The following is a 26,130-nucleotide window of genomic DNA, read 5'->3' as shown; positions in this document are numbered from 1 at the left end:
TTCAGAAGAATACCAATGTCCAAAAAGTGGTGTCACTTCAGGTGGATTTTCGAAATTTTACTTTAAGCTTAGACAATATACTATAGCCTACAAACCTTCAACAAATAAATTATTAAAACCCTTCTGTAGTCGTCAAAGAAAATATAACTAACTTTAAATTGAAACTTGTCATTTAAACTTAAGAAATTTAACTTTGAATCGATGATATTGCTCAAATACAAGGTGGGCGTCGATCAAGAAATCATTATTGGACTTAAATGGGCAAAAAAGCGACAAAAACAACGTTAAATTAGTCAAAAAAATTTTCCGTACCTTCTGTTAAACTGTTTTTTTTTTCCTAGTTTGATTTTTACATTGTCCATCTTATTTAACATTAAATTTTAGGCTACTATTTACCATCCTATTTTACTTAGTGTTTAAAACGTTATAAAAATTAGAACGATAAGTAACCGAGATGTTAAACTTCGTTTTTACTATCGCCGGTCCGAATTTTCATTCGAAAACCGGTCCTTGAAAAAAAAAGGTTGGGGACCGCTGCTTTAAAGCATAATTTTCACCAACATTCACAAAGCAATCCAACCACAGCATATTGCTCCAAAGTACTTTTATTAGGCGATGTCACGACGAAAGTATCAATACAGAAATGTACACGAAATGGCACTTTATTTACTAGACAAGTTTACCATAATGGCGCAAATGGCTTGCGAACAAAACGAATCACTTTCTCGAAGAAAATAAAACTTACAAAGCCAAAACAGTAATGTTACTGAAGTCTGCAATGAGCTTTGCCACTGCCCGTTCTTTCTACACTTCGACAAGAACCCAAAAGCTCTCAGTTACCGTATGCATAGAGTAGAAGACCGAAAATAAGCAGTTGATCAAACCCAGGGATATCCCTGGATCAAACCATCCTGTCTTCTGTTGCCACAAGCCTATAGGACTTTTGGACCAAATCAAATTCGCCTTCAACACTGCTAGAGCCTCAAAATCAATAAAAAGTGGGTTTATGCAGTGACCTGCAGAAAGCAACTTTTAATAGAAAAATTGGAAGGCCGGAAAAATAATAAAAAGAAAAAACTATAGAAGTATAGGCTACATTGAAAAAAATTGTGGCGGCGAATGGCGATAACCAACACTCAAGGCAGAACTTAAATTTTTTTAATATTACGGCATTCCATTTTACATCCAGTAAGGTAGTTATTAGTGAGTGTAGCGACATTAGTTCCACAACCTTTTAAAGTTAGGCTAACTGTAATTTAACATTACAAAATACTGAATCGAGGCAAGTAAAAATCGATAAAAAATAGATGATGGATCGGCGATTATCCAGCGGACCAGGGTCCATATGAATTTACAGCAGAGCTGCACAGGTTAGGCTATGTTTCAAATAAACTTGTTAGGCCTACCATTAAGCTGCAGTATATGGTAGAGCAATGACGCCTGAAGAACCTTACGTTAAATGCGTTTAGATCTTGGGCAGACAAATTTTAAAAATCAGCCTACTTGACGGTAGGTTATAAAAGCAATGTGGAAGTAGGATTTTGCTTAAACCGTCTCGAATAAATATATTAGTAGGCTATAACCCTAAAGAGCTGCATTGACCTTCGTTGTGCAGTAAAAACAACAATTTCCTGGAGATAAGGAAGTTCTCCACAAAAAAGTGATTAATTTTGTAGCTACCATAAGTTTGTTATTGTTACTGAGGACACAATTTGGCCTAATCATTTTCCTATCACGTGGAAAGCATAATAGCGCAATGTAGCCTAAGCAATACAACGCGAAAAAACACGACATGGACTACACAGTATTGTAGAAATTCGACCCATGAACTATAAATCTTCAGTTTGGTGTCAACAAACTAGCCATCAGGAACCAATGCCATTATTATAGATGTGATGTGTCTAAAAAACTTCGGCGATACTTCCTGTGAATTAAATATTTAGGCTATTTAAACTTTTTTTTATACCAAAGTTCTGATATGATTACACAGCATGGGTACTAGAAACCACTGCAGATTTAATAAAACAAAACCAATCGACAAAACGACATATAGCAGGTTTATGGTGGCAATTGACCAAGCAATGGTTTTGAAAATCTGGAGGAATTTTACAGTTAGGTAACATGCCAAACGCAAATAGGAATGTCATTTCAGATTAAAAAATTACTATGATGAATGGACTGAAAATTTGTAGACTACCAAATGCATCTTTTGAAGAAGGTTAATTCAACAGTAGTTGGACAACTCGGCATGCGATAACTCAGCAAGTGCTTCAACTCAGCAATTACATTTCAGCTATTGCCAAGTCAGCAAATGAGATTTACGTGCTCCCGTTGGACGTGCTTGGTCATTTAAAAGCTTGTCAAACTCATTATGTTGACTTGTGACATTCCAAGTTATGGCTTGCTCAGTTGTTACTTAGTTTCATCATTTACATTAAAAAAAAATAATTTACTAACTTCAGCCACTTTCTGAAATGTTGCTAGTTCAGTTGTCGCTTGCTCAGTTCACAACTAGTGACTTAGAGGAGAATCGAGGTTAATGACCAGTTTAAGTTATAAATATGCCAACGAGACACCAGATTATTATAAAATTGTTTTCATGCCGTAGCTTATAATAGACCAACAGTATTGTACGAAAGCTTTTAAATGAAACAGTTGGCTATCCAAAATATTGAAGCAAAGAATTGTGAAGTGGATTTTCGATGTTGCAAAACAAAATTAATACAGAAATGGTACAGTAGCTAGTTTTATATAGACTAATCTCGAAAACTGAGTAGGCCCTATATTATTTTTCTGAATACTGAAAAGTTTGGGTGTTCATCAGGACAATTATCGTTTCTAGCATTAGTTGCAACGTTGATCTGATGAAAATGAAAATAAAAGCAACGACAAACAAGTTGATTTATTGAGTCAATGAAGTAATAAATCAACGTGTTTGTGGTTACTTGCACTTTCATCAGATTAACGTTGCAACTAGTGCTAGAAACGATTATTCTACTGTTTGATTTATTTTGCCTTCAGCAAGGTTGCTTTATAAAAAAATGTACAAACTTTGCACAATACGTCGCAATATGATAGGATTTTGTACCAGGACGCAAGCAATTGCTTTAGCATCAAATTAAATCCAAACGCCTTGTCAGACAAAAAGTTGAATTTCCTCCTTTTCTCACAGTCAGCTATTTGATATGATTAAATAGTTGGTCATTCGTTGAAGAAATGCAACGTTCGCTAGATGGCAATCACGAGCTCAAAAGTGTTCTGCTGCTTAGAGAGGAGCGCTACCAGAAACAGAAGCTTGAGATAACGGGCTGGTGGCTGCAGCCGCTGCAGCGTACGCAGCAGCTACATTTAATTGGGTAGTCGCTGGGTGATAGCCCGTCAATCCATTGTACGTGGCAGATATAGGAATTCCAGCTTGGGGAGTTGCTGTTAGAATTTGTGCAGCTCCAGCGTTTACCCCGATAGTTGAAGGCTGATGAAGAGAGGTGGCTCCATAGGTAGCTGCGTAAGGTGCTGTAAATAAGTCAAACATGAACTAAAATTTTTAAACGCTGATGTTATCAATAAAAGTCACAAACATGTCGTAAAATCTGCAAAAACCTTTGAAAGATGAGGGTTTCCGGCGACACATTTCAAACTTAAAATTTATCACAATGCCACGTCCCAACCATCGTTTAACGTTTGTTACTTTCAAACAAAAAATCAACAAAGGGAATTGTGGGTAATGAGTTTCACTTTCACAATGTTTCCGAACATAAATTTAACTTCAATATTAGGGTTCAGAGGTGGGATCGTGCAACGGATGAGGTGCTCGCAATAATTGGGTGGGCGTAGTTGTGTGGGAGTCAGTATTGAGGCTTTCGCCCGGTGGTTGAAGATTTAGATTAAGTAGACGGGAACTCGGGAAGGCAAGAAAGCCAATCTTCTTGTCCACCCTCAGCCATGTCTTAAAGTGTCCTGCCAAAGACACAGCCGCATGCTCTTGAGCGGTGTTGAACCGGCACCCTTTCGAGTGCCCTACCAGGGCTCTCATCACTCGGCTATGCAACCGACGGCTGATGAAGTAAAGGCGGTTCAGAGAAAGGAACTAAACATCCTACCCTCGTCAGCGCTTATGGCTTAGAAGCTCACAATGAGAATCTTACCACCTTCCCCGATGCTCAGTAACTTGAGTACGAGATCTTCAGCATTACTAGGCTTCAAGAAAATAAAAAGTTCTCAGCTAAATAGTCAAAAGTAGCCTAATTGCAAATTAATAACAAAAATTCTTTACTTGTTGCTACGTCGGCTGTATACGTTCCTTGTAGATGGTTGGCGTAGACACCACTGTAGTCAATGATTTGTGAAGCGTGCTGAGCTGCTTGTGCTGGTATCAACACCCCATTGTGGGTGACGTAGGCTGCCGCTGGCTGTGTTGGATATTGAGCATATATGGAGGGAAACGTTCTGTAAGAACAGTGTAGCAATCAGTGACACTAAACAAGTCAGTCTAAATACATGTGGTCACATTTCACTAATCATCTTTGGCCAAAACATGATGAATTGTTGGAGTTAACGTGAAAAGCTCGTTTCTTACTTAAAAACCTACCTAAGACAGCGCGACGATGCCTGTGCTAGAGGAGTGTAACAAAAATTAAAATGATGAAATAAATCAGTTTTACAAAAAAGTAGACCATTTAAGCCTGAAAGTTTGCAGTCTGACTTGTAGCCAACAAACAAATTCTACAGTATTGCACTTTAGTTCACAGTTCAGGTTTGGCGATGCCAAGTGAAACTTGTAGAAATAAAAATTGAACAGCTGTTACAGTGTTACTGCAACAAGCTACCGATGTTCACCACATGTTGCCTTTATTTATTTAAACAAAGGTATCATTACGTTTTTGCAATGTCAGCGAACAGTCGGTTCATGTGACAGGTTCTGCTGTTTTTCCGATGTGCCACTGGCAACTCTATATCAATTTTCTGCGTTGTTTTCTGCCCTCTGCTTGGGATCACACTGATGAACATCTTTTGTGATCAACTAAACATATCAGACATGGCAGACAAGCTACAAATTGCTGGCCAGGCACATTTTTGTAACAAAATTTTTGCATACGAAAGACCTGGAAAATATTAAAGAGCTAGATGCACCGACTGTAGGCTAGATCTTTTACGAAGCTTTTACTTTACTTCACTTAATATTGAGTTGGTAGAAGGAGTACATGTCTTTTGCTGGAATGCATCAAATTGTGCAAGTTTAAATCTGTACTGTAGGCTATCAACCCGGAAAATTATCTAGCACAGGACATTGCAAGCTATTGCAGTCAGGAAAATCAATGACCCAGTCAAATACCTCAAAAGAAAGTTTCCATTAAATGGTGTCGCTTTATTTTTTAACTGCAAATAGAGCTTACTAGAAAAACATAGCCTACTTGGTCTCATTTTGGTTGGTTGGTTTTGTATTTTTATCCTCAGACTGACAAAGCCTTGATAGGTTATTCCTGGTAGTTTCGCATACTTGTAGAGGCTCTTGACGCAGGACCGGTTACCGAGATTGACAGAGTGAAGTTTTCCGATTGTTGAAGTGTTGTTGCCGGGGAATTATTCCATTCACTAGGTGCCGCTGAATGGATAGCAGTTCTGAAATGCGTTGCTCAAGCGCACACCCCGAGAGTCGAACCAGCGCCGCTTGATCTTACAGCTTCTTCGTTCACGAAGTCACGCGCTAACCAACTACCCTCTGCTCTTTTTATCTGCTCACCTTATTTTTGTTGTTGGTAATCATGATAATACAGATTGCGACAGTGGCGAACCCAGGGGGGAGGGGGGCGATCGCCCCCTTAAATACAGAAAAGTAGCTTTATTCAGGGTGTATTTGCAGGGTCAGTTTAAAGTAAACCTACATATGATTGTGTTATGTTGAAATCGCTACCCCTGAGGCTACTTGCTGGATCAGCTCCTGGATTGATACCAACTCTAAGATTGATTTCTAAATGTAGTTTGTTGGATAAGGTCTAGACCTGATTACAACATAATTATACAATCACAATAAAGTAGTAAGTTAGTGGATGTTGCAGTTGACATAGCGCTTACCCAGTAAATTGATTTGTAGACATATATCCTTGTGGAATTTGACGAATTGTTGCAACTGCAAAATATAAATATTATACAATATACAAATATTTTATACAAATTATACAATTTTATACATTTACATATAATTACATACAATTATACAATTTTATACAAATACTATACGTATTTTTATACCGTGAATAACTTTTAAAGTTTTTATTTTGTTGAAACATCTCACCGAAGTATTAGCAAAAGTCATTAAAACTGACTTAATTAAAAAATATTCAAAAGAGTAATCTATTTCATCAGAGGTTCTATGCAGGGGGGTGCATTTAGATTACCCCATGAGCTAAATTCATGGAAAAAGGTTGTATGATAATTGATAACCCACGATAATGCATAGGTTCGAATACAAAATAACTAGCAGGAGGAAGTAAATTATATATTATACAGAATCGACCAAAAGCAAACAAATCTAATAACATTGGAAACATTTAGTGTCTTTGATGGCGTGCACCAAGCGACCTTTTAGACAAAGTTTCCAAGAAAGTTACAGCATTGCATTAGCAGCGAAAATAAATTAGTGCACTCTAACTTATATTAGGCTATGTACGGTAGCTAAAGACATATGTCGTTGAAAAGCTGGAATACAGTGAGCTTACAAAAAATAGTGATAGTGTTTAAAGTTCAGGAAGTTTTTGACTGCTTATAGGCTAACTACTGAAGAGCAGCTCACAAAAACTTTTTTCTTGTAGAAAAGTATTTTTTTACGGAGAGAAACAATAAAAGAAAAATTGTATCAGCCAATACTGAAAACGCACTTTTGGGTATCATCAACATGATTTTTACTAGGGTGCAAAAAAGATCTCACGCAGCCTTGTCCCTACTTCGGGGATGGCTACGACCCTGCTCACGTATAATTGGCTACTTTGATATTGGTGAAAAGAAAACTTCTGTAGGCTTGGTTGAAGCTTCAGTGCTCACATCGACAAAAACGAATTTGTATTTGATGGGAAAAAGCGGCCACTGTTTTGACCCTTTAGAGTTTTAGTCTAGCAGAGCGATAGTAATCAGTCAACTTTCTGCCCAATCAACAAAAGACCTTTTGAATATTCTTTTTAAAAAGAAAGAAACTGGGGATTAATTAAAATACTTCTTGATACCATTTCTTAACCACTTGAGAAAGTATCAAATTACCAATGTACAACTTTACTGTTGGTGACGCAACGTTTTGTAACTTTACTGCTGCCTCTCCTATTACATTTCCATCGCGAAACTCCGTTTAAGTGACAATGGTTTTTTGATCTTGCGGTTCTTTTACAATAGCTTTGTAGGGCCGGTTTTAACTGACTGCGCAACAATACTGAGACATGTGAAAAAATATTTACTGTAAAACGTTGACATTCTTTTAATGTTTTCACTATTGCTTGGTCTACTCTGTATCAACATTCAAGGTTAGTTACCTTTTAATGACAGTTCAAAGAAGCTCGGTTTCACAAACACTTGCTGAAACCAGGTCCTTTGATCTGCTACTAAATCTTTGTAGCCTACATGGCAATGCAGTACAGTAGTATGAAACCGATGAAATGTTGCTCGACCTACAGTCGCAGTATCATGGCCAATATATGACACCAAGTATGACGTTTTTTGGCAAACCATCTAAAGCAGGGGTGACGAACCTTTTTGCGGTCGCGGGCCACTTTGTCAACTACACATCAGTTATCGCACTTATCGGGCCACACAACTTTTTAATCGTAACCTACTGTACTATGAAATCTTTTAGAAGCGACTCATGATGTTAGGCTATTCATGAAAAGTAACAAGCGGCAGATGAAAGTAATGGGCCTAAAACCCACACAGTTGAAATTATCTTACGCAGAATCGAAACATACAACAGTAAAAAATAAAAACAAATCAACTTGAGCAAAAAGGATAGAGCATCAGTACTTGCACTGATAATGAAGACAGTTTAATTTTCGAAGCGTTTGCTTTCATATGAGTATGATTTCTTCTTTTTTTGGCTCTATCCTTTTTGCTCAAGTTGACTAAATGTTTCGACCATTATGCTCCGAAACAACAAATCAGTTAACTTAATGAAATTTCTTTTTCAAACAACAAACAAAAGCCCATGCGAATCATACAGCTGAAGCTATCTAATGCAGCATTGAAACATAAAATATTAAAAAATAACATTGATTAGGTCGAACAGACGATGTGGCAACACTCAACTGCATACTAAGATTTTCATCTGTCAGCCTCGACCTGTATCGACTTTTTGTAAAGTGCATTTTAGAAAAGAACTGTTCGCATAGGTACGTGCTGCCGAAAACAGATGACCATTTGAGATTGTCAAATTGTTTTGCGGGCCGCACAAAATTCTTTGACGGGCCGCAGGTTTGTCACCTCTGATCTAAAGCAATATGGTGGTTCTGACTTCTGATAACCCGCGAAAAGGTGTTATCATTGTCATGTCATATTTGAATAGCCGGGAGTAGCTTGCCTAAAAAATGAAGGCAACATCTTAAAATAAACTAGCATTGAAGACAACACATGAAACCGAAAAGCCCACAGAGAAACGATTGTCGTTTCTAGCACTAGTTGCAACGTTCATATGATGAAAGTGAAAGTAAAAGCAACAATACACAGGTTGATTTATTGCTTCACTGACGTTTCGCGCACCATGACAATGCGCATCCTCAGAGCATTAAGAATGCGCATTGTCAGGATGTGCAAAACGTCAGTGAAGCAATAAATCAACCTGTGTATTGTTGCTTTTACTTTCACTTTCATTAGATGAACGTTGCAACTAGTGCTAGAAACGATGATTGTCCTGATAAACACCCAAATTTTTCAGTATTTAAAGAAACGATTGATTGTGTAAACCTTTACCGTCGGACTCCAACTTTTTCAACTTCTAGCAAATGCAGAAAGGTTCTATCTGAACTACAAAAGTAAACTTATAGTTTCGAGAGAGAGTTTTCTTTCTTGTACCAGAGACAGGCAAAACACAACAATACAACAGGGTTGAGCATTATAACAGTATATTTTACATATTTACGTTTGACTGTTACATATATGCATATTTACGTTTGACTGTTAAACTATTTATAAATATGTAAAATATATTGTTAAATGTTATAATGCTCAACCCTGTTGTATTGTTGTGTCTTGCCTGTCTTTGGTACAAAAAAGTAAACTTCTTTCAGAGCACTACGCGACGCCAATTCATGTCGCCAAAATGCCAATGGTAACTGTTTACAGTAGACTGAAGCTTTATTGAATGGAGAATAAAATGGCTCCTAGGTAAATTTTGAAGTTAAAAGCAACCTCCCTAAGAAGTCAATCTTGAAACATTCAAAATAAAAGAGTGATATCGGGAAATACACTGTCTGATCGTCAAGTCGTTAGAAGACTTACGCAGTTAAACGTCATAGCCTTATTCAGTTCAGTTGTTTTTATTTCTGACCATCATATCAAAACAATACACGTCAGCATAGCAAAGGTAGAAGCGACAAAACGCGAACGTTAAAACGTGCTTGTGACCGAAGTAAGTTATTGAGTTGAAAGAAATTTGGCACGGTCGCAACACCTTCAGAAAAATTAAAGATATAAAGGGAAAATAAAAAAAGAAAATGTTCCTTAAAGGCTTGCTGGTTTCTTCGGCGTTGATGTGTCATTTTGTACAGAACCAATTTAAAATCCTGCCCTTCACAATGAGGTTCATACTTTCGAAGTTTCATATGAAAAGTTTAAACTGTTATGTAGGTATTTAAAAAAAATCTCTATTTCAAGTAGAACCGAATAAAAGCGCGAACTCATCGCACCTTTGCGGTGTCATTCGCTTGAGCTTCTGTTTATTGTATTTTAGGGTGTTTTTGAATGTCTGAGGATCTGTGTTTTTGAATTACACTGTAGCCTTCATTGTTTCTTTATAGCCTACACCACATAATTAGGTTTGATTGAAGCGATATAAGAACAAACACCCATCTTAGATCAGCCGCAAAAGCTAAAGTAACAACTGCATAGCCTACTAGGCAACAAACAAAATACTGATCACTAGGTTCAACAAATCATTCTGAAACGTCTGTGCCACAGCCATTCAGTGATTGAACCCATTCAAACGATGAGGAATCTCCGTGGTAACGCTATTGTTTACTACAGCACTAACAAATGTCACCATAGGTTATTTTGATTAAATGTTCTATTTGAGTGCACTGAAGACAGTAATAGGCTAACATAAAAAACAGCAACACAATATTTCAATTAGGTTATCTTCTGATACTTTTCCGTAGAAAGTGGCATATACTTTAATTATTGCAAAAAACGTTTTGCACTAGATCAAGAATGAAGGATAAGTTGAAATTTCTTCAATCTATTTTTGATAAATACCAGGACGAAACGCACATCAACTTTCATTACAAAATCCACCTGACTACCGATATTACTTTCTCGTCAAGTGGTTAAGCCTGCCTGGAAAAGGCGTGATTTGCAGCGGTTGGTGTATTCAAATAATGACTAATTTAGCAAAATTTTGATTTCTCTGACTCAGTAGGCCTAAACCAAACTATACAGCTGCAGATACAACAAAGACACACCAATGAAAAGCATCTGTTGTTAGATTAATGCAATTGTTCAACGGCCAGACTTGCAGTGCAACTAACCTAAATGGGGATAGAAATTAATTCCATTATTTCCGTTTAGAAGGCAATTAAATTTTTTGCGGATCCAACAAAACGGATAATACCTTTTAAACGGAAACAAGAGTTTTAATCGGGCAGCATGTTTGAGTTTCTTGGCTATCTCGTCATAAGCCGTTGAAACGTTTTATCAACTCTAAATTCTTTGCAGGTACAAAATGATAATAACTGTTAATATTATGTACCAGGGTTGAGAAAAACCCTGCTTTTTTAAAAAAAGCCCAACCCGCATGTTTTTTTTTTTAAAAAAAAAAACGTTTTTTTTGGGGGTTTTATTTAAAAAAAATGCAAAAAAGGTAGATTCATGCTTATTTCACCTCAAATACTACATTTTACCAATGAAGTGCCTCTCACTCACACTACATGCTGGCATAACTCAATAAAATGATGCACTAGGGCTGTTTATCTACGAGGCCTTCTTGCATAAATGAGTTTTAGTGTAGTATAAAGTGGCATTACTTGATTTTTGTGTACAGAAATATCCACTGTGTTTTCAATTTATCCTTGGAAATTTCCTTCACAATCACATCCTTAAGTCCTAATTTGAAGTTTGTTTTAAGTACCTTGTAGTACTTTGGTTCATTTTTTCAATTTTCTGATAAAAATTGGACAAATATGATGCTCTGGGTTTTTTATGGATTTTTTTGTTTTTTTTAAGTGTTTTTTTTTAAAAAAACCCACCCGTTTTTTTTTGGGGCGGGTAAAATACCGACAACCCTGATATGTACTAATGTCTATTACAAACAATTTACATTTCAATGTCTACCTGTTGGTTGGATCACTCGAGGCTTGGCACCAATGTACGCGAGGTTCACGTTCGCTTTTCTTCCGTCTATGACAGGATTGGGGTCTTTGCAAGCTCTCTCGGCAGCGCTTTTATCAGACATGGTAACCTGTATTACAATTCACAAACGTTTAGTCACATTCAAACAGACGAGCGATAAGTGAGAAAAGACAATCGCGATGTGTCTTGTCATTGCCTTTGCTTCAAAACATTGTGATGTTGCACTTCGAAAATAAAAAAAAATGCTTTCGTTAGTTCAATGCAATAATTAGTTGATGTTACGTTAGGTTGCTAAGCTCAACAAACTGAAAAGAACCCAGCTTCCACGAAAACTCTAAATTTGACCCCATGAGCTAATGAAAAAATAAATTAAAGCATTTTTAACGACCAACGAGTAGTCGAATTGAACAAATTGGCAATAAGCGTCTTGGTTTGTTCGAAAGATAAGTCTGGTTGTTATAGGCCAGAGTCCAGAAACAACACATAGTCTAGGCTTACTCGACAAACATAATGTAGATTTGTGTTCACACATGATGAAATCTTGTAGATTTCAAACACATCTACCCGTTTTGCGATTGTAAATGCACATAAAAAAGAAAGCTAGAAAAAGGAATTTTTTTTTCATTCTTTCAAACATTTGAATGATATGATCTTCTTTCATCAAAAGCATTGCAAGTTTTAAGTCACTTAAAAGACGAAAATAGTCTCTTAGGAATGTACAGTGACTTGTTAGCACCCAATCTTGAAGATTTAGATTCCCTTGAAGGTTAACTTAATCAGCAAGAAAAAGGAAGACTTTAACAAACAAGCATTCATCAGAGCTATATTAATAAATAATTAGCCAGTCATATCTGTGTACATAGCTACACGGTGCAACTGTAACTCGTCTAGTGGCCAAGCAGCACTTTATCAACTCCACACTCTATGTTGACTTTACAGAGTTTGTTAATGATCTATGCTTAAACAATTAAGAGAACTCGGGTTGACGATGTGTGCTTGCTGTCAAAATAGCTGCTAGACTTACAGACGCAGCAATATTGAAAGATAGGATTTCGACAGAGAAAAAGATTTACTTCATTTAAACGTCTTTAAATAAAGGTTTGACGTAAATTTTCTACAGAATAAATTATCCTCAGCAACGTTTTACCAGTTCCTTGGTACGTCTATTTGTACATGTTGATGAGATGTAAAAAAACATGATATTTTGTGTTGATGAATTCACATTAACAACTGCTGATTTGTTTTTTCCAAGTGACTGGATGATGACAGCGCGACAATTCGATCTAGTAAAGTACCAAATCACAAACACACTTTGCAAATCAGTCCTTTCTCACATTAATTCAACATCTGCAGACGTTGAATCAATGTAAAAAATGACTGATTTTCTAACTGACAGCTACAAATACTGGAGCATAAGTAGCGTCCGCTTGTAGCAATAAATGATTAAAAAAGATATGGCTCCTACTATGTTTCAAAATATGTTACTTTATTTAGTCCGCAATAAACCTTTAAAATAAAGTAACAGAAGTCGCTTATCATTGCCATTTCGTTTTCTCACTTCGAGCGTGCAATTTTGGTGCAATCATTTGTTAGTTGGTATGCCATATATTTATTCTGTTAATCTTCTCCGATGTTTTTAAATAGGTGTTCCCGACAATTTTCACCAAATCAAACGTCATATAAAAACCGTTCAAGTCTACTGAATATTACGTCATGGAAATTCCTAAAGCATGTGCCAAAATTGCACCATCGTTCATAAGACCTGTTTGGACCTGTTTGGGTCTGTTTAAACAGGAAATATTACATCAGCTTAAACACCTGTTGGAATGACTTCATAATTGTCTTTCATTTATTGCGTCACAGTTACTTTCTACGTGAATTTGAGATATTGATATCTATTCTGGTCATTCGTAAAATGATTGTTTGAAAGTTGGCCGCACATTTAACTGTTGGCTTAGTGCTTGCTAGCTGGACAAAAGTTCCGTCTTTTATCCAAGTAATCTGTTGTGTAGTGACAGTTTAAGTGGTGTACGCGTTGCACCCCCTCGTTTTTGGTAGCCGTGGGCTAATTTTTACAGAAATACACTGTTTGAAAAGAAGTTCAAGTGTGTGTTTCTTCGGTCATTATATGCAGACGAAAGGATCCGGGAACTTTAAGTTACAATTTTCCCACGAAGAAATTATGGTTTACCGCTGTGACCATAAAAAATAAAAGACGATTCTCTGTCTAGTGTTTGGCACAGAAGCACTTAGAAGCAAAAAAAATAAAAGACGATTTTGTTAGCTGGTAGGCCAAGAAGCACTTAGAAGCATAAAAAAATAAAAGACGAAGTTTGTAGTTGGTAGGCTAAAAAGCACTTAGAAGCAAAGAAATAATAAAAGAAGATCTTATTGGTTGGTAGTCTAAAGAAGCAAAGAAAATTGAAGACATTTCTTCTCGGTAGGCAACTGAAGAACTTTAAGCTAAAAAGTAAAGACATTTCTTCTCAGTTTGGTACAGAAGAAAAAATAACTTTGACATTTACTGGCAAGAAAGAAGATTAAAGGCAATCCATCTGTGCTTGAAGATTCAAGTGGAAGAATCCAAGCAAGTTTTGTGGACGTTTGGACTTCACATACTCGTACAGCTACGGTATCGTGCATTTAAATTCTTTTTTGTATTTTTACGGTCTTTACAGTTAAGTTTTTTATAACTACTGTAATTTTGTGTGTTTGTGTAACTTAATTTTTTAATTGTTAAATTTAGCCCTAACATTTAATATGTCTACACTCGGTGGTGACAGGGACTCGACCGCCGTCGACTCGACTGAGTTTAAGCCTGATGATGTTCTTTGCGGTCGGGCAGGCCATTCTGGGGAGGGACCCATTAACGATGAGGCTAAGTCAGTTCGAGAGGCCCGGCATCTTAGACGGGATATTTTGACTCAAATTGGGAAACTTTCTGTGGCCCTAGGTTCTTTGAGTGATAAGCATGAACTGTTAATTTTTAGATCTAAGTTATCTACTTTGGAAGAGGATTTACGGCATTTCCATGCTCTTTTGACTAAAATTTTTAACTCTGCAATCTTGGCAGAACTTCGTGATAGGGTAGATCCCGAATTTAACTCGTTAAAAAATAACTTCGAACAAAAAGAAAGTGAGTTCTCAGATAGGTTGGATGCTGACATACATCCTGAGGATAGCGCCTCAAATGTAAGCACTAGGATGTCTGAGAGCTCGTCACGGATAGTTGCACAAATTAACCTACAGCTAAGACGAGAGGAGCTCCAGATCCAAGCTGAGGCCGAAGCAAGAGCTTCTGAGGCCATCGCGAGAGCTGAGGCCATACGAGCTGAGGCCGCCGCGAGAGCTGAGGCCATACGAGCTGAGGCCATCGCGAGAGCTGAGGCCGAAGCGAGAGCTGCTGAGGCCGCCGCGAAAGCTGAAGCTAGAGCTGCTGAGTTCGCACTCAAAGACGCTCAGTTGAGGGCCGAACAACGTAAAGAGGTAGTTTTAGCTGAATATCGTTCTGAGTTGGGCTCCCGGCGTAGCTCTAGGAAGGGCTCTTCTAGGCATTCCAGAAGTGAACATCAATCGCAGTTTAATTTACCTAACCTTTTCCAGAAGCCTGTTCAATCTGTAAGTGGACCTGTACAATCCACATGTTTTCCAGCTGTTTCAGGAGGTCTCGGGGCCGCGGCTAAGGGTCTTCCGAAGGCTGTAGAGCCAAGGTCTGCAAATTACAACCGAACTCCTCCCCCAGAGCGTACAGGTCACGGGGCCGCCATTAGCAGTAATGCTTTGCCCCCTTCAAAGTTTTCTGCGCCGCTAGTTGCTGATCGCCCAGCTACACGTAATTTGGGTGGTTGTGAGAGGCGTATCGTGTCTCCTGATTTTAACGTGTTTGAGGATCGTGATCGGGCTGTGCATGTGACTGAGCCCACTCAGCCCCTTAAGGGATATAGCTTGTCTTCTCCCGCTAAATCGAGTTCTCAACAACAGGATTGCTTTTTTGAATACCAAAATAGTAGGACGTTCTTCGATAAGGCGGCCTTGATTGGTTACGATGGTAATAATATGCCATTTGTCTTCTTTAAAAATCGTGTTATGGCCTTGATGGCAGCTTCGCCCTTTAAGGGAACTCGTTTGACTTTGTTGCAAGCAGCTTGTGTTAGAACAGCTGCACAAACGATTGCTAATTTGGTTTTTGACACTCCTGGCTTGTCAGAGGAAGACAGGATAGAAATGTCGTTAGCTCGCTTGTCCCAACGTTTTGGGGTTCGTGGAGGTCTTTTCGCAGAACCAGAAATTAGAAAGTATCGCTATGGTAGCAAATTGACTTCTATCTCTTCCAGTGATTTGAAAGAGTTTAAAGATGAATTGTCGCAGTGTTTGCTTTACGCGAAAGCTTATGGTCAGCGTGATAAATTAGAAGGACGTTTTGTTTTGGATTTGGCTAAGCGACTCCCGTTTGACGCTAAGCAGCGTTATCTTGACTTTTTAGGTGATCAGTATGGTAGCACTGAGGAACCTACCTTTCAGAGTTTGTTTGATTTTGTAGTACGGGAGGAAACGCGCAAGTCGACTGATTTTAGCATTATGCTAATGGGCGATTCTGGTGAGTCGCAGCATTTTAAAAAGTTTGGCAAAGGAAAATTGCCTTCATGTCCGGTTAGGCAGACGTCGGTAAAACCCCATGATAATGTGATTTCAGGGAGTTCGCAGTACTCGACTGCTGTTGGCGCACCGCGCGGCGGTGTGGCCAGACGTAGTGACATACCGGCATGTTTTTGTTGTTCGTCACGTGGTCAAGTTGAATATCATTTTTTGTCTAATTGTAAAGAATTTTTGCGCTTGACACCTAAAGATCGGAGAGATGTCATTGTGAAAGCTGGCAAATGCTTGAATTGTTTGCGCCAGCATATGGTTAGAGACTGTAATCATGCAAATAACTGTCGTAAGTGTGGACCTACCAACGATAGGAAACACTATTTTCTTCTGCATGATTTTTATGTGACGTCACGTGATTCTCTGGATTTGGTCGGTAAAGATGAGGCTGGTGCCAGAGTTCCTGTGCGTAATGTTAAGATTGGAAATGTTAAAGCAGCCTTTAACCGCGTTACTGCTGCTCGTGTTTTGAATCCAATGACTGGCAAATCGAAGTTGGTGTATTGTCAGCATGATCCTGGTTCGCAGTTGACCTTTGTTTCGAGTGACTTGGTGTGCGAACTTGGTCTTAAACCGTATGATAAAGCGTCGTTTAAAATGGATACTCTGGCTGGTCAGAAACCTACTTGTGCTGACCTTGTTAAACTCAACATCCAGTCGTTAGAGACTGATGAACTGTTTTGTGATATAACCTCGGTGGTTAACCCAGCTTGGGCTGACGATGTTAAAACTTTACCCCATAAACAAGATTTAAGTGGTTTCCGTCATTTTCATGACGTGAATATGTTTCATTTGAATGATTGTAGTACTGTAGATGTACTGATTGGCAACGACAACGCTTATTTGATGTGTGCAAAAGAAGAGCGTGTTGGTGACAATCGTAGTGAACCGCATGCTTTGCTCACTCCTCTCGGTTGGTTGGCTTGTGGTGGTAAGTCACCCTTAGTTGAAAGCGTTGCTAAAGTGTGCAGAGTGCAGACGTCTTCAGAGTCGGATGTCATCTCTGGCTTTCAGCGTAAAATTGAGTCTCGCGATATGGAAATAGCAGACCTGAATAAAGTCATTCAGGATTTGACTTTGCAAAATGAAACCTGTGAATTGTCTCGCAATGATATTTTGGCTAGAGAACTTGTCGAACCGAATATTGAGTTGAAAGATGGTCGATTTGAGATACCTGTTCCGTTGAAGGAAGATATTGATTTACCTAACAATTTTGTGTTGGCGTCAGATAGAGCTGCTGCTTTAAGGAAGAAGGCTTTAAAACAATCTGAATTTCGAGGAACTTGTGTAAATGATGTAATGTCTTCTTTCCCTGACTTGTCCGACTTGTTAAACCCTCTGGCAGATGTCTTGGCTAGATTTCGGCTTGAAAGATTTGGTTTCATGGCTGATGTGACCAAATACTTTTTTCACATTTTGGACTCTTCAATTCGTAAGCCCAATTTTATTGAACTGCTTACGTACACAGGCAGTGCCGTTCGGATCGTGAACGAACGCCCTTTGGTACCTTTGAGTGACGACCCTAGGGATTTTACTGTCATCACCCCTGCCTCACTTTTGACCCCATACTTAGACCCATACTGTGCTGTTGGGCAACCACATGATCGTGACCAATTAAGAAGGGATTATCGGTTCAATTTGTCACTTTCTCAGCAGTTTTGGAATAAATGGATCGATTTTTACTTGCCAGGTCTTCAGGGCCGAAAAAATGGCTAAAAATGGCCGAGAATTTGGAGCCTGGTCAACTTGTAGTGGTAGGTTCTCTCCAAGACATAGGTAAACGTGGGAAGTATCAACTTGGGAGGGTGCATGAGGTAGTTCCACAAATTAGGAAAGGGAAGCCTGTGGTTCGTAGAGCCAAAGTTGCCGTCTGCAACTATGATGAGAGTACGGGGAAAGTGAAAGTAGACTACGTGTTGAGGGATATTTCGTGCCTCGCCCCCGTAAAGAACACCTAAGTGTTAGGGTTTGAGCCTGGTTTTGTCTGCGGTGGCCGACCCTTGTCTGAGCCCGGAACAGTCGGTTATTATCGCAACAATTGTATATAGCGTCATTTTAGCGTGTACCTATGGTACCATTTTCATGTATCGTCGTGTTTATTCTTATTGCTGTTCATTCTTTGCATGCCCTTAGTATTTGCGTATTAACTTAAACGTGAGTGATTCAAACAATTTGTGTATCATGTGTTTTTATTCATTGGCTCACAATTGTCGTCATTTCTTTTTAGTTATGCCATGTCAGACTGTCATAACTAGGGGCCGCTATGTTCCCGACAATTTTCACCAAATCAAACGTCATATAAAAACCGTTCAAGTCTACTGAATATTACGTCATGGAAATTCCTAAAGCATGTGCCAAAATTGCACCATCGTTCATAAGACCTGTTTGGACCTGTTTGGGTCTGTTTAAACAGGAAATATTACATCAGCTTAAACACCTGTTGGAATGACTTCATAATTGTCTTTCATTTATTGCGTCACAGTTACTTTCTACGTGAATTTGAGATATTGATATCTATTCTGGTCATTCGTAAAATGATTGTTTGAAAGTTGGCCGCACATTTAACTGTTGGCTTAGTGCTTGCTAGCTGGACAAAAGTTCCGTCTTTTATCCAAGTAATCTGTTGTGTAGTGACAGTTTAAGTGGTGTACGCGTTGCACCCCCTCGTTTTTGGTAGCCGTGGGCTAATTTTTACAGAAATACACTGTTTGAAAAGAAGTTCAAGTGTGTGTTTCTTCGGTCATTATATGCAGACGAAAGGATCCGGGAACTTTAAGTTACAATTTTCCCACGAAGAAATTATGGTTTACCGCTGTGACCAATAGGATAAAACTTTCACAGTTAGGCACAAGATCTGGTTGCCTTTGATTCCATTCGATGAAAATTTTCGCACCGGTATTTAACTTTCACAACTTTTTTTTCTTGATTGCATCACTTCCTACAACTAGGTTGCTAGTAATAGCAAAGTTTGTTTGATCTCTTCATTCTTCGAACTGCGAAGAAAAAACTTCGCGCAGCTGGAACAATATAGCCAGCGTTAATTATGTGTTATTGCCAATAAATTCTATTAAATATAATTTAGATATAGCAAACATTGTAAAAGTAGTACGTTACTGACAATGTTAATGATTTACTTACAAATCCATATCCTCTTGATTTTCCTGTTTGTCGGTCGGTGATCACAACAGCTTCCTCGATATCTCCAAAAACCGCAAAATAGTCTCTCAGGGTAGAATCTGTTGTGTGGTAAGGAAGTCCACCAACAAATATCTTCGTATAAGTTGTGTCTCTTTGCTGAATGGACATACTAGTTGGCTTTCCAGCACTGTTAATAAAAGTATGGGACGCCGTGGCTGTACTTGAAATGGCTACAAGTTGAGAAGCAATCGTTGTTGGGAAACTATCAAAAGATGCGGGACTGTTGCTAAGAAGAGAACGCGCTTGCGACTGCTGGGAAGATTGCTGATATTGTTGTTGGACAGCAAGGAGGTTATCTGCTTGAGCGCTGGGTAAAAGTTTAAGTCCAACTGATGGGGTGTAATGAAATAGAGAATTAGGTATACAAGAAATCAAAGCTGATGAAGATACAGCTTGTTGGAAATTCGCTTCAGAAACTTTTAGATTGTTGAGTCCCGGTGCTGCTGCAGTTTGTAGATAGTTAGCTGCTGGAACTGTATTGACTTGGTGATTCACCGCCAACGTTTGATTAACTGTGGTCGTGTTACCAGCAATTCTCGCTACTTTATTAGAAAGCAAAGGGTCCGTCACACTGTTATCAACCACTTTTCTTCGTTCACCGTCTTCAATAACCGTGGGAAACAAAGCACCGGCCTTGCGCTTGCGAACAAAGTTATCCACCACGCGTCTGATTCCTCGAATACCGCAGATGTCAGAGCGCTGCAGCTGACAAGCGTTCGAACTTTCTAAAGTGTGGCAAAATTACTTCACCTATTGGAAAACTGAAACGATGACTCTTATGCTGTTGGTTGCCCAGAGTTTCTTTTTGAGCGTTTAACTAAGCTTGTTTTATGTTCGGCAATGGAGGTTTCGATTCTTCAACCGAACAGCCAGATTTATAAATCCACAAGTGCACAAACAATACTTTAAACTTGCACTGCAAAACGTTACTTTAACTGTGGTAGCCTAATCACTGAAAATACAATAAAGTCACTAGGACAAGGTACACAGCTTACTTTGGTCGTGATAACAATTTTGTTGAACATTTATAGCTACTGAACCAAACCCTCAATACGCAAAATAACCTCTCCTGATTCAAAGTTCAACGAGTCTGTGTGACTCACATGCTGCTGCAAAGTGTAAATTACAACATAAAAACACATTGGTTTCCCCATTTCCATTTCTATTCGTTACCATCAAAGCGTCTGTGACAAAAGAATTAGCAGCTGCTGCGATATGCGATATAACAGCATTAGCAAAAAGATGATGGAAGCTCGAAATGTGAAACCGTAGATCAATGCTCGTAGGCTTACAAGTAGCCTAGGCCCGCCAACCTGTCGGTAAGTGATACAGTACAATATATCCATGTTTTTACTTCCCACCAGTGAGCCTTACATTAGTACCTGCATCAAAAATCTAATTGCTTGAGTAGATACTGCAAGATAGACCAAGCCCAACAAAGTCTTTCTTTGCTATATTTCGTTTATTAGGGCTTTTGCTAGGCAACACAAATGTGTCGTTTCTATATTAACTGTCCCCTTGACAAAACCAAACAATGATGAAGGTACGGTGAATTTAACTAGAAGACAGCTGAAACCATTAATTCTTTTCCGTTGACTGGTTCTTTGCAAAAACTAACAAACCCTCCCAGCAATAACTTTTTTTAATTTGTTATAAGGTTTATTAAAACGCCAACAGAGCACATTTTAGAGATTTCAAAAACTTTTCCTTTCCAGAACATCAATTTTGTTTTCACCAAACGTTTTTATTAAGGTAGCGCAGTTAGTCACTTTTTACCCCGTAAAACGCTAATACATTCTAAATTAACGGTAGGCTATCCTGAAAATATCACATTTTGTACAGTTGTTTTCGTGACTTGCGTAATTTACTTGTCAACTTGTTCCCATTGCTTTTCGCAGGAATAAGCACAGCGGGTAACCTATAATGATGATAAATCTAAAAATCTTAAATATACATTGGCTTATATTCGAATCAAGAGTTGCCACAAATAAAGTTGGCTTTGTTGGGAAGACTTAATCAGCATCAATGAGCTCGATGTCATTTCGAAAGTGCCGTAGCAAATCAAAATGATTTTATTTACGTGAAAATTTTGTTTTAGAAAAAAAAATTGTTGGTTAAAATGACACAAAATGAAATTTTATCTCATGAAAAGCATTTTGAAACCAAACTAAATTGTTTAAGGGAACGTTCAAATATTACGTAACGCCTTCGAGGGGGAGGGGGGGTTTATGCAAAGCGTTACGTTAGCGTCACATCGGGGGGGAGGGGGTTCAAGCAAAACGTTACGTAACGCTTTTGAGTACGGAATGGTAGTTTTTTGTGCTGAATTCGTAGTAAAAAAGCGTTACATGGGGAAGGGGGGGATTAAAAAAAGCGTTACGTTGGCGTTACATGGGGGAGGGGGGGGTCAAAAATTCGGAAAAAAAGCGTTACGTAATATTTGAACGTTCCCTAAAAAGGAATTCAAAAGGAGACAATATAAAATCTACAAGAAAGAGAACATGTATTGACTACTGACACATTTTTTTTCAAAAGTTTATTAAAATATAATAAGTTTTGAACACTTGTAAGACTGAATGAATGGTATATCTGCAAATACCGTACGTAGCTTACAGTTTTACATCACGCACTTTTAGATTTATGGAGCTTTCTGAGTTCTAGCATTCATACGTGTTTCATTTTCGTTTCCAAAACAAAATTAAATTTCTTACTGATTTCGTAATGAAGCAAAAATGAAGACAAAACAATTTTGTGTTGACACAAAACTCTTTGAAATTTACATTTTAACCTAGCCTAACTGAATAAAGCTTCATAAACGAGATTGGCGACAACCAATACAAATTACTTTTGACAAATTATTGGTTAGCTTCGATAGCTCTTTTCCTGTCACGAGCGAAGTTGCTTATTCCTTGCCTGGCATCCTGGTTTTCGGCATACTTGCACAATGCACATTAGTGTATTCATTTCAAAAATTATAAAACTGCTACAGATCTTTTCGCGAAAAAAAAACGAGCTAAACAACTTTCATGTTGAACCGCTGTCGGAACAGCATGAAAACAGCTGTCTAGGTCTAAGCAAAGATTGCGTCTAAATCCCACAGGGTTGAAAGACAAAGACGAATTAACTGATGCTGCACACATGCTTTGAGTGTAACAACTGATTCAAAGTTTTTCTTTAATCTTTTCTTCTTTTCCAACCGAGAGTTGCCAGTTTACTGGGACCTTTTTAAGATCTAAAGATTATTGCATTTTTACTTTGGGCTCCACTTGAACGTATTAGGAGTAGCCTACTTTTCCTTTAGGCTAAATCAAAAAAGCTAAACTTCGAAGCTTGAAATTTCACTAGCTTACGTTCTGGATCGACAATAACGCAATTCCAAAATATTGACTAACCTGAATAAAAGCACTAAAAGAAATCCTGCCACACACATTTCTCAAAAACTAGTATGAAATGAAAACCCTGCCTTTAAAACACAACTCGCACAAACCATTTGTACTTTTCTGAATAGTTTACTGATACTGTACAATTCATTGGTGCGTTCTATGTGTCCATAGCGTGTCACTTTTCTTGATTTGGCTAAAAAAAAATACTCGTAGTGGCATCATCATCCGTTCAGTCGATTTCGACTCTCGGCCACTCTATAAAAATTATCCCTCCACAGTTTTCGATTCTTCACAACCTTATTCAGCTCTTCCACGCCAATCACAATGTCATTCGTCACTGTGTCAAGCCATCTCGAGTTGGGACGACCCTTTCCTCTTCCTCCGCTGACCAAACTAAGCAAGACGTTTTTTCGATAATGCGCTTCTCATGATGCAACCAAATATGAAAGTTTCTGCTTGACTATTCCAGCTTCTAGCGATATGTCCGGTTTAATCTGGTGCAAAAGTTGTTTATTTTGTTAACAGTTAACATTTTGTTATTAGTTAATAGTGATATATGACATTAAAAAGTTGACATTTCTTAAAAAGAAAAATGGTGCGACAATCCTACAAATTGTTTTGGTGTGGATTCAATTAGTATTTACAATAAGTTTGCGTAAATAACAAAATTCAAAAGAAAATCGACATCCCGCTCGCGTACGTTGGTGTTTTCGAAAAATGTGTAGGCTGTTGTTGCTGCAGGTTAACATTATAACAAAATTTAAAAATTTCTAAGTTTGTCAGAAATGGTCCAGGACAAGAACTGCTTTCAAGGATCAACGATATTTCGAGTTTTGATAGCAAGCTTAAGGACAGTTTTTGGTGTTTAAAAACGTCTGGCAACGTTACTTTAACCCACTTCAAGTCATGAAAAATAGTTGTATAGACTTTTGCTTGCCGCCTACCGCAATAGTGGAGAATTAAACTGCAAGCTGTCGTAGTTATCGCAAGCTGGGTTCTATAACGTATGTCCTGTAAGGCGTTTAAGTACTCACAAATAAAACATCGATTATGTTTGGTAATACAGTGATTACAAATCATGATTCCAACGTTAGGTTACTGCGCAAAATCACAATTCTTTAAAGGTCTAAAACGTAAACAATTAGAACATCATCAACACTTGAGCAAATCTAAATTCTCTGAACATCTTTTTCTCTATTTTTTGAGCTTTGATGTTAAACATTATTGCAGTGACGTAGCTACAGTAGAAAGAAAATTTTAAGGGGTAAAAGCAACTGTTGGGGAGGGGAGCAAATGTTTTAAAGCTTGAAACGAAAAGTTTGTTTAGAAATATAGCTACTCTATCAAATGCAGCCAAGCATTGTTCACCATTTACAAACAACGTCGCCGTTTGTTCTTAAAATATTGCAAAATAGCTTCTTTATATAAGGTTTAGTTAAGTTTTTGTTCCATGGAATACAAAGTGTACGTTTTGAACAAAACACCATTACTGGGCCCGTGCTGGGCCTAAAAGCAAGCTACACAAAAAGCGACCAAAACAAAGCCAAACGTTTCATTTACGTCTTCGGACCTTAACATTTACATTATCCACTTTTTCTTTGAATTTTTGCTTCGTCGAAACTCCGGTGCCGCTTTATTTTTTTTTCATTTACTACCTACTGACTGTAGATTGAAGTTGAAGTCTAATTCTAGAATGTTGGCACCAGCGTGAAAAACGATGCAATTGTAAAGAATCTTTATGCTACTTGTCGACATGCAACAGGAATTCAGTTATTCACAAATGCCTGGTTAAAATGCAGGATTAATGAATAAACTGTTATGTTTACGATCTTTGATTCGAGAAAGGTTACATGTTTTGTTCGATTAATTTTATACGCCCTCATTCTTATCTTGTCGAACCCGTATTCGAAACTTTTTTCCAGCTGCCAAGCGTTACTGTACTGTACTTTTAGTATACTAGCAGCTGTTAGCAATTCACTGTCTCGTCCGGCGTGGCGAGATGCTTTAGGAAGTTGTATGTGTGAAGAACGAGCTAATAACTATCGCCACATATTGAAGTTTTACAACAGATGAAACAAAAAGTACACGTGGCCCGACCAAGATCTGAGCCTCCTGTGAAATATCGTTTGAAACAAATCAGACCTGCTCTCATAAGTAGACAGCAACTGAATGTAGTCTACAGGTAAACCTATGTCCTTCTTCGTCAACAGCCTGCGAATGTCGAGGACTTGTCCTTAACCTGACTGAAGTGTTACACTGCATTTTAAATAAACATAAAATTGCATGCTATTGCACTGGCAGGACTCCCTTCGGTCACTATCTTTTTAAAATATAATAATCGTGATCTGTCTATGAAAAATACAGCGTTGGTTCCCAATATAGCAATAGTGCATTTGTCAAAGAACAATAACTTACGCAAGAAGACAATATAATTGAATCTATTTCTCTGCAACTCCTGACAAATTTACTTAACGAAATCAAGATAAGTTCATCACCGGCAATGCTATGCTTGGGTCGTTGAGAAGAAAATTTGTGCCAGGTACCAGTAAGATCTTCGGAGCCCAAATAAAGTTCTCGGGCTCTTTTGAAAAGTTAATGCCCAAGAATCATCTTGGGCCCGGGTCTAAAAGTACCACCTAAACCCCCTGTCAACGCTACTGTGCAATGCTATCCATTTATTCATGCTTCTTTAACTGCATTGCATTTCAGACAACAAAATCCATCATTTTTAAATTGATTCAACGTCTGCAGACACAATGTAATGTAATGTTAGTCGCGGTTTGAACTAGCTTTCGGAACACAGTTCCCTAGTCAAGTAGTCAAGTCCAATTCGTCATTGCACAAGACTGCGGAACTGTGTCAGGCTTTACTTTTAGCCGCTATACAGATGATTGTATAAGTTACAATGCAAACCGTGTTGTTTCACTTTTGTCTAAAATTTTCTATGATATTTTGAAATCTGCGATGACAATATTAGCTATTTGAGTTTTGCTTGCAAGTCTATGAAATACATTGTCAGTGTATTGATGTGCTGGTGCCAGGGGTGTAGCCAGCAAAAACATGGGAGGGGGAAATAAGCACTATTGCGAATCCGGCAACAAGTCGACAAATGTGAAACACCCAGAGAGGTGTCTGGGGGGCCTCCCCCAGAAAATTTTGAAAAGCATTTAAAAGTTGGGCATTCTGAGTTTTCTTTCAGGTTAAAAGCAATAATAAAACTCTGTTAAATGATGCCGCAACAAAAAGTGAAATGTTTATTTAAAATAATTCCGGGGCCTGGTGCCAATTCACCTTCACTTTTTGCAGTGATACTGTGAGATTCTTTTTTTTACATTAGTCTACCAGATTCCTAAACAAAATTTTTCTT

General features: G+C 38.2%; 1 protein-coding gene across 1 annotated transcript; it reads right to left on the bottom strand.

Annotated features, from left to right (window-relative positions):
- Nucleotides 1–593: 593 nt before the first annotated feature.
- Nucleotides 594–20,328, bottom strand: LOC145783532 (RNA-binding protein 38-like). The gene is made up of 5 exons (XM_082595430.1): nucleotides 19,321–20,328; nucleotides 11,518–11,644; nucleotides 6,073–6,127; nucleotides 4,274–4,446; nucleotides 594–3,513 (listed from the first exon to the last, which is right to left on the bottom strand). Exons 1-5 carry the CDS (start codon nucleotides 19,486–19,488, stop codon nucleotides 3,266–3,268), a joined length of 771 nt encoding a protein of 256 aa, XP_082451556.1. The 5' UTR covers nucleotides 19,489–20,328; the 3' UTR covers nucleotides 594–3,265.
- Between the last annotated feature and the right edge of the window lie 5,802 nt (nucleotides 20,329–26,130).

Source organism: Aplidium turbinatum, chromosome 14 (genome assembly GCF_918807975.1).
Source record: "Aplidium turbinatum chromosome 14, kaAplTurb1.1, whole genome shotgun sequence".
Classification (NCBI taxonomy): domain Eukaryota; kingdom Metazoa; phylum Chordata; class Ascidiacea; order Aplousobranchia; family Polyclinidae; genus Aplidium; species Aplidium turbinatum.
The sequence above is the reverse complement of the archived record's forward strand: the minus strand, read 5'-3'. Positions and strand labels throughout refer to the sequence as shown.

Excerpts from the sequence above, each read along its gene's own strand:
- LOC145783532 (XM_082595430.1), bottom strand. The coding sequence starts at position 19,488 with ATGTCCATTCAGCAAAGAGACACAACTTATACGAAGATATTTGTTGGT. Across the intron at positions 11,645-19,320 it reads AATCAAGAGGATATGGATTT|GTTACCATGTCTGATAAAAG; the intron begins GTAAGTAAATCA and ends ATTGTAATACAG. Across the intron at positions 6,128-11,517 it reads TCGAGTGATCCAACCAACAG|TTGCAACAATTCGTCAAATT; the intron begins GTAGACATTGAA and ends TATATTTTGCAG.